This window comes from Leptopilina heterotoma, unplaced genomic scaffold (assembly GCF_015476425.1).
Source record: "Leptopilina heterotoma isolate Lh14 unplaced genomic scaffold, ASM1547642v1 Lhet_242, whole genome shotgun sequence".
In the NCBI taxonomy this organism is placed as follows: Eukaryota; Metazoa; Arthropoda; class Insecta; order Hymenoptera; family Figitidae; genus Leptopilina; species Leptopilina heterotoma.
In genome coordinates this window covers 1,173,896-1,186,447 of record NW_025110957.1, presented here as the reverse complement: position 1 = coordinate 1,186,447, position 12,552 = coordinate 1,173,896, and the positions used below count along the sequence as shown (strand labels likewise).

Below are 12,552 nucleotides of genomic sequence, written 5' to 3'. Positions count from 1 at the left end.
TCAATCTCATTTACATTTGGATTTATCTGTCCTTATAACTTGTTAAACCCTATTGGTGAGACTCTTGCGTCTGTAGTCAAATTCGTGTCCCCCCAAGTGACTAGGTCATAACCCTAGTCATAACGTTGTCAAGGAACTTATAAGATTTTTGGCCAAAAATGCATAAAAAGTGACCATGCCCCTCCTTAAGTTTCAAACTATTTAACATGGAGAGCTAAAATATGTATTTATGGTCATAGCGTTGTACAGGAAAAACTAAAAAAATTTTGAAAAAGCATTTTTTCCCCTAACCTCTAGGTACCTACATTATATTATTTGACCTATTCATTTAAAAATTGATATACTAGTGTATTTTTACTATCAAAAAAATAAAAATCACCCCCATCAACTTGCAAAAAATGTGTTTTTTTACAAACTGCAGTATAGAATTTATATTCATTTTATTGTACTACTATTCAAAAATACAAACGTAAAATATGTTAAAAATATTAAACATTACAAGAAATACAATTTCTTGAAAAAAATGTTTTTTGTTTCTATCTGAAAAATTGTCTACTTTTAACATTTTTTTTTATAATAAAATATCTTTCTATCTATATATCTATATATGGGGGTAAAATTTATCAACAGTTGAGGTCAAAAAATGAATTTCCTCGAAACTTTGCCAAAATATTACTATTATTAGTAGAAGTGTAAATATGATTTATTAAAGAATTTGATAAAATATTTTTTGAGTACAGAGTTTCAAAATTTTGATTTTTTTTGAAAATATCTTTTTTCGATTTAATATATATATTGATAAGTAAAATTAATCAAATTAAAAATGTGAATAGTGATTTTAAAAGCGTTTATTACGAGCTACAAGCTGGTGATGATAAAAATGGTTTTCTTTCAATTTGACATTGAAATTCAAGGTCAAATTCTTAATTTCAATATATCTTAAAATCGGTTTTTTTTTCAAACCTATCCCAATGGAAAGCTTATCTTTTTTCCTATGAGCCATGTAAAAATTAGAATGAGAACTTGAAAATTTTTTAAGAAAATAATTATAAATCATCATTTTCTTTATAAAATAATGATAAATTATTATTTTCTGCAAAACTTTTGGGATAAGTTAGAAAAAAACCGATTTTGAGATATATTGAAATTAAGAATTTGACCTTGAATTTTTCAATGTCAAATTGAAAGAAAACAATTTTTTTCATCACCAGCTTGTAGCTTGTGAAAAACCCTTTAAAAATCACTATTCACATTTTTAATTTGATTAATTTTACTTATTAATATATTAAATAAAAAAAAGATATTTTTAAAAAAGTCAAAATTTTGAAGCTCCGCAACTCAAAAAATATTTTCTTAAATTCGATAATAATTAATATTTACACTTCTACTAATAAGGGGTCGTCCATATACCACGTGGACACTTTTGGGGGGAGGGGGGGGGTTAAAAAAAGTTTGAAAATGTCCACGATCCCATGTATTTTTGTGTCCACAAGGGGGGAGGGGGGGTCAAAAATCTTTGAAAAACTGTCCACGTGGTATATGGACGGCCCCTAATGGTAACATTTTGGCAAAGTTTCGAGAAAATTCATTTTTTGATCTGGACAGTTGAGGATTTTTGTCCCGTATATAAAATCAAACTTTTGTCTGTATACATTGCTTAGAACTTTAAATTTCGCACATAATTATTCGTTTTGAGCATCAAGGAATCCAAAAACAATAAACTAAGATGTAAGTATAAAAATGTTTTCAATATCAAAAAATCGAAAAAATTATAATTGATATACCAATTACAATCAAGCTTAATTCAGTAGTATTTTTGGGGTCTCTGATTAAAATGTTGACGTCAAAATAATGCAATTCAGAATTATTTATTTATCCAATTTATACAATAATCTTTAATTGCAAGAACTTCAGAAATATTGAAAATGGAGATTCCAAAAAGTGAAATACGACTTCACTAAATTTTCACAAATTACTTTTTTCCCTGTATATTATTTAAGGCGCCCATATATAAGTGAAATAATGGTTCAAAAAATTAAAATCATAAAATATTACATGTCTTTTTGGAAATTTTTTTACACTTCTCATACTTTAATATTATGAGCATTAAATTGTAAAACCGAGAAATATCAATACCAAGTCATAGAAGAAATGAAAAAATTACAGTTTGAGTAGAAAATGCTCTAGCAGCCAAATATGTAAGAAAAAAATCTATCTATATACTTCCAAGAATGATATAAAGTTGCTATTTTCAAAATAAACGTTTCATTAACACAATAAAAAATAACAATAATAGTATTTTGTTCATAAAGATATTCAACATTCTAAAAAAGTACGTTAAGCAGAAGCGATCGGTTCTGGTAAAACCCGCATTTTTGAATATCACATTTTCAGCTTTTTACAATCGCTTAATAATTTTAACCACATTTTGAAACTTTTATTCTGTCTAAGAAACACACACATATATTATTTCGTCGGCACCACAGTCAGAAAGTTCTTAAAATGAAGTGAATTCTTTTGAATTAATTGATTCAATTAATTCAAATTATTTGAAAAATATTTATTTGCTTCAAATAACTTGAATTATATTTGAAACAAAAAAATCCTTATTTTATTTCGAATAAATGAATTTGTTTAACACAAATAATGAGTTATTTTAAACAATTAATTTATTTATTTTAGTTACTCAACTAATTGTATATTTGATATTAATAAAAATTATTTAGCGCAAAAATTAATTCAATTTATGACTACAAGTAAACTAAATTATTTAATGCAAATAATGCATTATTTAATGCTATAATAAAATATTTAATAAAAACAAATAAAACAAACATTTTGATCAAATTAATCACTTATCGAAACGATAATAAATGAGTTATTTGAAACTATTAATTTATTTACTTCATTCAAACAAATGGATGTTAGTTATAAATACAAATTATTTGTCACAATTAAGGGGAGAGTCTGGTCAAATGGGTTAAAAAAGATCTATTTTTTTGCTTAGAAATATTCCTAAACATGTCTAGAATGCTCTCCTGTAATTGTTTTAACAAATTCGAACTGGAAATATAGTTAAATATTGTTATAAGTGGAGCGCATCATGTACGTGTATACCAAAGCATCCGAAAACTTTAAACGTTTTTTTTCGAAACTATGTTTTTCAAATTGGCGGAATTCATAGCTCATCCAATTTTCAACCGATTTACTTCGTCCAAAGCTTAAATTAAAGGTAATTAAATTTATGCAGATGAACCTTGAATATTTATGAATTTTAATTATAAAAAAAGTTAGAGCAAAATATTAACAAAATTTTGCATCACTTTTTTATTTTTCTTTATTTGCAAAAATTTTTTTTTGCAAATTGAGGTTCATCTTTATTTTACGATCATATTTTAACCAAACATTCTTGGAATTTATGTTTTAGACGATTTTTATGGACTCCAATGAAATTAATTTTTTTTAATTTTCTTCTCAATATGCTCCCTTTTATGTAAAAACAATTTTAGTTAATAAAAATATATAATATCATTAGAAAAAACGCGTTGTAAAAACCCTCGGTTTGACCAGACTCCTCCCTTAATTTTAAATAATTTTATTTTAACATTATAAAAATCTATTATCTAAATAATAAATATCTGTTAAATATATTAAATATAATAATTTTAGAAAGATTCTTAATAATTCTGAATAATTTAATAAAAATAATAAGAAAGAATAGTATATAAATCTTAAAATTTTTACATTTGCAATTTATATAGACGTTTATCGAATATAATTTTCCAAGTCGGTTCATTTGTCGATGTCGTTAGGGCTCTTTGGTTATAAATCTTAAGTTGGGTAGGTACATCTGTGTTTCGATACCCGTAGGATTTAGATTTTAATTTAATTGTAAGAATTTAGTGCTAATAAACCTCCGCAAGCTTAAGTCCTTAGAAGGTAGAATCGATAGTGCAAAATTTGATTTTTTTATTATTTTTATAATTCTTTTACGTATGGAAATAGAAAAAGATTTATTTATTTAATATAAATTGAGATTTATTTGAATCCACAACTGCTTTGTTTTGATGCAAATAAATTTTGTATTTGGACTAAATAATTAATTATTTGAAGAAATTAAAGGGATATTAGTCTTAATTGAAATAAATAATTATGATGAATAATTGAATATTTGATACAAATAAATATTTAGTGACTTCAAAAAAATTATTTTTTTGATGCAAATAAATATTTATATGCATAGCCATGCATTATTGAATGAAGTAATTTTCATAAGTTCATAACTTATTTAAAGCAATATTTATTAGATCCAATTATTCCAATCATTTGACTTAAGTAATTCGAATTTGCTACAAATATCTATTTGATACTGTAAATTAAAATATTAATGCCGAGTAGATATACAGGCTGAATGTAAATGAATGTGCCTATCTTGTGAGATTTTTAACCTTAAAATTTTTTTTAATTTTATGTATATTTTTTATATTTATATATAAATATGGGTTCGCGTGACAAAGGTTCGCGAGACCTTAGAGAAAATAATTATTTTCGAAAATCGCGTCCTACAAAGCGGAAAAACGTTTTTAACCCGAAGACTGCTGAAAGTGAAGAAATATCATTCCGCTCGTCTGCAAAGAAATTGAAAAATAACAAGGATTATCTAAAAGTACATCATTTAAATTTGAATTTAAAAAAATTAAAAATATTAAGTAGTTCCCAAGTTATGACCCGTCGAAGTGACGTCCTTCCGCAAAACATGGTTTGCGGTGACCATCAACACTATGGAAATCTGGTTCGTCTGAAAACAAAAATTGAAACGGATTGGGATTTTGGAAGCAGCTTCATCTGCGGAATAACTATAATATATGGCCTTAAAATTGATGACTCGATCTGATTTTTAAAAAAAAATTTCATCTTCATGCACTGAAAAATCCTAGTTTCAAATTGGGTAGAGCCTATGCTACTCAATTTGAAACACAACAAAAATGAACCCAGATTTTTTGTGTGTGTAAAAGTAAGTTGAAACTTTAAACATGTTTTTCTCAAAACTATATTTTTGAAGTCGGTGACCACTCTTACTCGAAAACTACTGAACCGATTGTCTTGACATTTAACATGCCTTTTCAATACATAATAATCTAGTCTTTAATCAAAGGATTGATTTTTTATGCAAAACTTTTCTTTTTACAGCTGAAAAACAACCACTTTTTACGAAAATCGAACGTTCAACTTTCACAGGTCGCCATTTTGTCAAATTATGTTTTTAAATCCTTCGATTAAATACTAGATAATCTTTCAATAAATGTAAATCAGTTTCAATTTTTGATTTCAGACGAACCAGATTAATTGTTCTGTAAGATGCACAGAACATCCCTGTAAAAAATGTATTGGGAGGTACGGGATTCCGTATTGCGAGTGCAAGAAGATAAGGTCAGTTTAGGAAAATAAGGTAAGTTCAACTGTCAAATATGAGTCCAAGGAGGCGTAGGCTGGTTTCCATGCAGCGCAACAAAAGCAACACTAACTGGTTTAAATGACGTGAAATAGGTAAACAAAAATTTTATTCTAACACATTTATCTCCAAACATAGACACTTTTCACTAAATCTGCCAACGTAGAATAAAAAGGCACACTCTTCACTAAAAAAAATTGAAAGAAAATTTATTCGATACTTTGTTGATATTAAAGAAAAAAAATTTTATTTTCGATTTTTGAAAAAACTCCACTTTTATTTGTAGGTTAATTTTTTGTGGTGGTAGTTTATACTCACCTCTATGTGCTCTGTGATTTTCAAATGGGATCTGCATAACTTTCCGAGAAATAAATAAAAATGCTCAAATTTTTAGTTTTATATAATGAGAATTTTGCTTAATTCAAAGATCTTGCTACAGATGCTCGTTTGTTTCATGTAAAGCTAGAAATGTGACCCACAGCATTGAACATTTTTTATTTATTTCTCGGAAAGTTATGCAGACCCCTTTTTGAGTGTCACAGAGCACTTAGAGGTAAGTGTATATATCGTAGGCGAAAAAAAAATCCGTCGTTTAGCTTAATTCCTAGGCTTTAAGCTAAACGCGGGCGAATAGGAAAATGTTCAAGTCAATTATTCTTTTAATCGCCTGAATTCTTTAGTCATTTAGCTTGATGCCTAGGCATTAAGCTAAACGCCTAAAGAGCGCCAGGTGAATAGAAAAATTGGTATTGATTAATGAATAATAAACATTGTAATGAAATTTCAATTAAAAATATTAAATTGCAGGTATTTTTAATTGAAAATCGTTTCTGAATTTTTATTTATAAATCTTTATTTATATTCTTTGCTTTTAAATATTCTTAGTGGAAACTACCTTTTAAATTTAATATTACAAAATATTCCAAATTACATTTAGTCTCTCTTTGCTTTACGCAATTGCCCAGATTACTTTTATTTAAAATGGAAAGTGTTTCTGTAAATACTTAGAAATTTTTGTAGGATTTTTCAGAAACAAGCAACGGAAGTTTTATGCAGTTACATGTTATGTAAAATTTAGAAACGTTTCATTATTTTTAGATACATAGGACTGAACAAATATTCAGTCCAATTCACCAAAAATTTTGTGACCGTTTCGTAATTTTCAGTAATGCGTAACAGCATAAAACTTCCGTTGCTGTTTTCTGAAAATTTTGTTACAGTTTCGTAATTTTTTGTATCACGTCACAGCTTGAAATTGCCGTTGCTCCTTCCTGAAAATTTTGTTACAGTTTCGTAATTTTCAGTTACTCTTTATACTTTTTAAAACTATTCCCAAACTTTCAGTTACATTTCATTAAATTTTCTTAACTAGTCACTGATTTTAGTTTAAAGTCAGAATTCCGTTACTCATTAAGGATTTTTACTAAAAATTTTGGGTGTACTTCCGAATAAGGGGGACCTCCAATTTCAATAAAAATTGGTATACCAACGTATTTTGATGCGCTGATTACGAAAATGATAATGAAATTTGGCGCAAATTTCATCTTTATGGTGAAAACCATAAAAAAAACCATAAAATTGTGGTTTTTTGCGTATAATTCGTAAAAAACGAAAAATTTTGAAAAACTTTTTAAACAAAAGTTATAGATCTCACCAAAATACACATTTTATGTTCTTATCATTATTTGCTAAAATCCATTATTTTCCGAGAAAAATGTAAAAAACCATAAAATACCATAAAAACGGGAAATTCAAGACTTCGCCCGCCACAGCTCATGAAGTCCCGCTTTGTGCATATAGAAAGGGAGTCAAATTTACTTCCTAGTTGGTACTAGAAGGTACACAACCCAGACCCGAGCCCCCTACAACGTGTCCCCCCAAAAAACCTTTTTTCAGGGCCTAAGGGGGAACAGCTGAGAGGCGGGCGAAGCCCGCCTCAGGTCGTGTGCCCTTGCTCTGTGCATACAGAAAGGGAGTCAAATTTACTTCCTAGTTGGTACTAGAAGGTACACAACCCAGACCCGAGCCCCCTACAACGTGTCCCCCCCAAAAAACCTTTTTTCAGGGCCCAAGGGGGGAAGAGCTGAGAGGCGGGCGAAGCCCGCCTCAGGTCGTGTGCCCTTGCTCTGTGCATACAGAAAGGGAGTCAAATTTACTTCCTAGTTGGTACTAGAAGGTATACAACCCAGACCCAAGCCCCCTACAACAGAAAGGGAGTCAAATTTACTTCCTAGTTGGTACTAGAAGGTACACAACCCAGACCCGAGCCCCCTACAACGTGTCCCCCCCAAAAAACCTTTTTTCAGGGCCCAAGAGGGGAACAGCTGAGAGGCGGGCGAAGCCCGCCTCAGGTCGTGTGCCCTTGCTCTGTGCATACAGAAAGGGATTCAAATTTACTTCCTAGTTGGTACTAGAAGGTATACAACCCAGACCCAAGCCCCCTACAACAGAAAGGGAGTCAAATTTACTTCCTAGTTGGTACTAGAAGGTACACAACCCAGACCCGAGCCCCCTACAACGTGTCCCCCCCAAAAAACCTTTTTTCAGGGCCCAAGAGGGGAACAGCTGAGAGGCGGGCGAAGCCCGCCTCAGGTCGTGTGCCCTTGCTCTGTGCATACAGAAAGGGAGTCAAATTTACTTCCTAGTTGGTACTAGAAGGTATACAACCCAGACCCGAGCCCTCTACAACGTGTCCCCCCAAAAAACCTTTTTTTAGGGCCTAAGGGGGAACAGCTGAGAGGCGGGCGAAGCCCGCCTCAGGTCGTGTGCCCTTGCTCTGTGCATACAGAAAGGGAGTCAAATTTACTTCCTAGTTGGTACTAGAAGGTACACAACCCAGACCCGAGCCCCCTACAACGTGTCCCCCCCAAAAAACCTTTTTTCAGGGCCCAAGGGGGGAACAGCTGAGAGGCGGGCGAAGCCCGCCTCAGGTCGTGTGCCCTTGCTCTGTGCATACAGAAAGGGAGTCAAATTTACTTTCTAGTTGGTACTAGAAGGTACACAACCCAGACCCGAGCCCCCTACAACGTGTCCCCCCAAAAAACCTTTTTTCAGGGCCTAAGGGGGAACAGCTGAGAGGCGGGCGAAGCCCGCCTCAGGTCGTGTGCCCTTGCTCTGTGCATACAGAAAGGGAGTCAAATTTACTTCCTAGTTGGTACTAGAAGGTACACAACCCAGACCCGAGCCCCCTACAACGTGTCCCCCCCAAAAAACCTTTTTTCAGGGCCCAAGGGGGGAAGAGCTGAGAGGCGGGCGAAGCCCGCCTCAGGTCGTGTGCCCTTGCTCTGTGCATACAGAAAGGGAGTCAAATTTACTTCCTAGTTGGTACTAGAAGGTATACAACCCAGACCCAAGCCCCCTACAACAGAAAGGGAGTCAAATTTACTTCCTAGTTGGTACTAGAAGGTACACAACCCAGACCCGAGCCCCCTACAACGTGTCCCCCCCAAAAAACCTTTTTTCAGGGCCCAAGAGGGGAACAGCTGAGAGGCGGGCGAAGCCCGCCTCAGGTCGTGTGCCCTTGCTCTGTGCATACAGAAAGGGATTCAAATTTACTTCCTAGTTGGTACTAGAAGGTATACAACCCAGACCCAAGCCCCCTACAACAGAAAGGGAGTCAAATTTACTTCCTAGTTGGTACTAGAAGGTACACAACCCAGACCCGAGCCCCCTACAACGTGTCCCCCCCAAAAAACCTTTTTTCAGGGCCCAAGAGGGGAACAGCTGAGAGGCGGGCGAAGCCCGCCTCAGGTCGTGTGCCCTTGCTCTGTGCATACAGAAAGGGAGTCAAATTTACTTCCTAGTTGGTACTAGAAGGTATACAACCCAGACCCGAGCCCTCTACAACGTGTCCCCCCAAAAAACCTTTTTTTAGGGCCTAAGGGGGAACAGCTGAGAGGCGGGCGAAGCCCGCCTCAGGTCGTGTGCCCTTGCTCTGTGCATACAGAAAGGGAGTCAAATTTACTTCCTAGTTGGTACTAGAAGGTACACAACCCAGACCCGAGCCCCCTACAACGTGTCCCCCCCAAAAAACCTTTTTTCAGGGCCCAAGGGGGGAACAGCTGAGAGGCGGGCGAAGCCCGCCTCAGGTCGTGTGCCCTTGCTCTGTGCATACAGAAAGGGAGTCAAATTTACTTTCTAGTTGGTACTAGAAGGTACACAACCCAGACCCGAGCCCCCTACAACGTGTCCCCCCAAAAAACCTTTTTTCAGGGCCCAAGAGGGGAACAGTTGAGAGGCGGGCGAAGCCCGCCTCAGGTTCGTGTGCACTTGCTCTGTGCATACAGAAAGGGAGTCAAATTTACTTCCTAGTTGGTACTAGAAGGTACACAACCCAGACCCGAGCCCCCTACAACGTGTCCCCCCTAAAAACCTTTTTTCAGGGCCCAAGAGGGGAACAGTTGAGAGGCGGGCGAAGCCCGCCTCAGGTCGTGTGCCCTTGCTCTGTGCATACAGAAAGGGAGTTAAATTTACTTTCTAGTTGGTACTAGAAGGTACACAACCCAGACCCGAGCCCCCTACAACGTGTCCCCCCAAAAAACCTTTTTTCAGGGCCCAAGAGGGGAACAGTTGAGAGGCGGGCGAAGCCCGCCTCAGGTCGTGTGCACTTGCTCTGTGCATACAGAAAGGGAGTCAAATTTACTTCCTAGTTGGTACTAGAAGGTACACAACCCAGACCCGAGCCCCCTACAACGTGTCCCCCCAAAAAACCTTTTTTCAGGGCCCAAGAGGGGAACAGTTGAGAGGCGGGCGAAGCCCGCCTCAGGTCGTGTGCCCTTGCTCTGTGCATACAGAAAGGGAGTCAAATTTACTTTCTAGTTGGTACTAGAAGGTACACAACCCAGACATTTGGTATTTCACTTTTTTACGTTCTGCATTTCGTCTTTCAGATTCCGTATTCTACTATTCCTATTCCGTATTCCACTTTTCATATTCCGCAAACCACTTTTCAAATTCCGCATTCCACTGTTCAAATTCTGCATTTCATTATTTTGATTCCGCATTGAGCTCGTGTACTCTCTTTATCTCTCTGTGTGAATATAGAAAGGGGACTCGGACGAGGTGTACTATCCAGCCGCAGGAACCGCGTATATTTTATTACTCCCTCACAGTATCCATTGGGCACATTGACACGATCGTGTTTAAAATATCATGGACCGGAAATATAATATTTTCGCTTTAAGTGTCATTTTACAAAATAGAGAATCGACTCTGCAATGGTTGCGTGATGTAGAACTGATCCCGAGTGAACGCTTTTGTTCGAAGCATAAGAAAAATATGACTTTGACTGAATCAGCGTTCACTTGTGGTCAGTTCGTTTGCGAGAAAAAAGGTAAATATCGTCATCGTCATACTGTCGCAGAGAACACGTGGTTCGAACAATGCCATATCTCTGCGGCTTCTTGTATGATGGTGACGTATTGCTTTTCAGTGAGTTTTGACTTTCAGCAAACTATTCGTGAGAGTAGTATTGTTGAAGGTCAAAATATTTCTTCTGAAACCATTGCAGATCGATTCTCTTTTTGTCGGGAGGTCTGCATGATTGCTTTAGATGAACACTTCCTAGAAGAGGGTCAAATTGGAGGTGTGGGCGAAATCGTCGAGATCGACGAATGCAAAATCGGTCGTCGAAAGTTTGAGAGAGGTCGAGTAGTAGAGGGTTCATGGATCCTCGGAATGATTCACAGAGGACATTCTTCCAACTATCGACTGGAAATCTGTCCCGACAACAAACAAGACAAAACTACTTTAATCAACTTGATTAAAAAGCACGTTGTTGTCGGAACAGAAATCCATACTGATTGTTGGAAGGGCTACATTGATTTGGAACAATGTGGCTACGTTCACAAAACTGTGAATCATTCCGAGGAATTTGTAAACTCTACTACTGGTGCCCACACCCAAAAAATTGAATCCTCTTGGAGATGGATGAGACAATCTCATAATCACATAATCACATAATCACATAATCACATAATCTTGCAGACCACCTTTGTGAGTTTTTGTGGCGGAGAAGGGTTCGCAAATTAAATGCCGATCCTTTTTCGCAATTAATTGCGGACATAAAAATTGCTTACCCTGGCCACAAAAACTAAGAAAATGGCACTTAAATCAATCGGCCTTTTTCAAGGCCACGAAACCGTTGCGATTTGTAACATTCCATCAATCGGCCTTTTTCAAGGCCACGAAACCGTTGCGATTTGTAACATTCCATCAATCGGCCTTTTTCAAGGCCACAAAACCGTTGCGATTTGTAACATTTCATCAATCGGCCTTTTTCAAGGCCACAAAACCGTTGCACTTTGTAACATTTTATCAATCGGCCTTTTTTTGTTAAAATTATTTTTCAAAATTTTGCGTTTTTTACGATTTATTCACAAAAACCACAATTTTATGGTTTTCATAATGGTTTTTACCATAATCATTAAATTTGCACCAATTTTCATTATTATTTTTGTGATCAGCGCATCTAAATACGTAAAGAAACTGTATTTTGTTAAAATTAGCTGTTCTTTTGAGCAAAAGTATATTTTAACCCGTTTTTATGGTATTTTATGGTTTTTTTACATTTTTCTCGGAAAATAATGGATTTTAGCAAATAATAATAAGAACATAAAATGTGTATTTTGGTGAGATCTATAACTTTTGTTTAAAAAGTTGTTCAAAATTTTTCGTTTTTTACGAATTATACGCAAAAAACCACATTTTTATGGTTTTTTTATGGTTTTCACCATAAAGATGAAATTTGCGCCAAATTTCATTATCATTTTTGTGATCAGCGCATCTAAATACGTAAAGAAACTGTATTTTGTTAAAATTAGCTGTTCTTTTGAGCAAAAGTATATTTTAACCCGTTTTTATGGTATTTTATGGTTTTTTACATTTTTCTCGGAAAATAATGGATTTTAGCAAATAATAATAAGAACATAAAATGTGTATTTTGGTGAGATCTATAACTTTTGTTTAAAAAGTTGTTCAAAATTTTTCGTTTTTTACGAATTATACGCAAAAAACCACATTTTTATGGTTTTTTTATGGTTTTCACCATAAAGATGAAATTTGCGCCAAATTTCATTATCATTTTCGTAATCAGCGCATCA

The 12,552-nt window shown here is 34.8% G+C and overlaps 2 protein-coding genes across 10 annotated transcripts in view; one reads left to right on the top strand and one right to left on the bottom strand.

Annotated features, from left to right (window-relative positions):
* LOC122503059 (mushroom body large-type Kenyon cell-specific protein 1) overlaps window positions 1-12,552 on the bottom strand; it is a 256,145-nt gene that overhangs the window by 228,832 nt on the left and 14,761 nt on the right. The gene's annotated exons all lie outside the window — the stretch shown is intronic.
* On the top strand, window positions 7,037-11,989 carry LOC122503060. 3 transcript variants are annotated; one of them, XM_043613483.1, is made up of 2 exons: window positions 7,037-7,628; window positions 8,449-11,989. In XM_043613483.1, the coding sequence occupies exon 2, from the start codon at window positions 10,604-10,606 to the stop codon at window positions 11,411-11,413; it is 810 nt and encodes a 269-aa protein (XP_043469418.1). In that variant the 5' UTR covers window positions 7,037-7,628; window positions 8,449-10,603; the 3' UTR covers window positions 11,414-11,989. The 3 variants fall into 3 exon arrangements, with proteins under 3 accessions (XP_043469418.1, XP_043469417.1, XP_043469415.1); XM_043613482.1 differs by having other exon boundaries at window positions 7,700-11,989; XM_043613480.1 differs by having other exon boundaries at window positions 7,037-8,786; window positions 8,858-11,989.

Coding starts and splice junctions, on each gene's coding strand:
- LOC122503060 (XM_043613483.1), top strand. CDS start 10,604: ATGGACCGGAAATATAATATTTTCGCTTTAAGTGTCATTTTACAAAAT.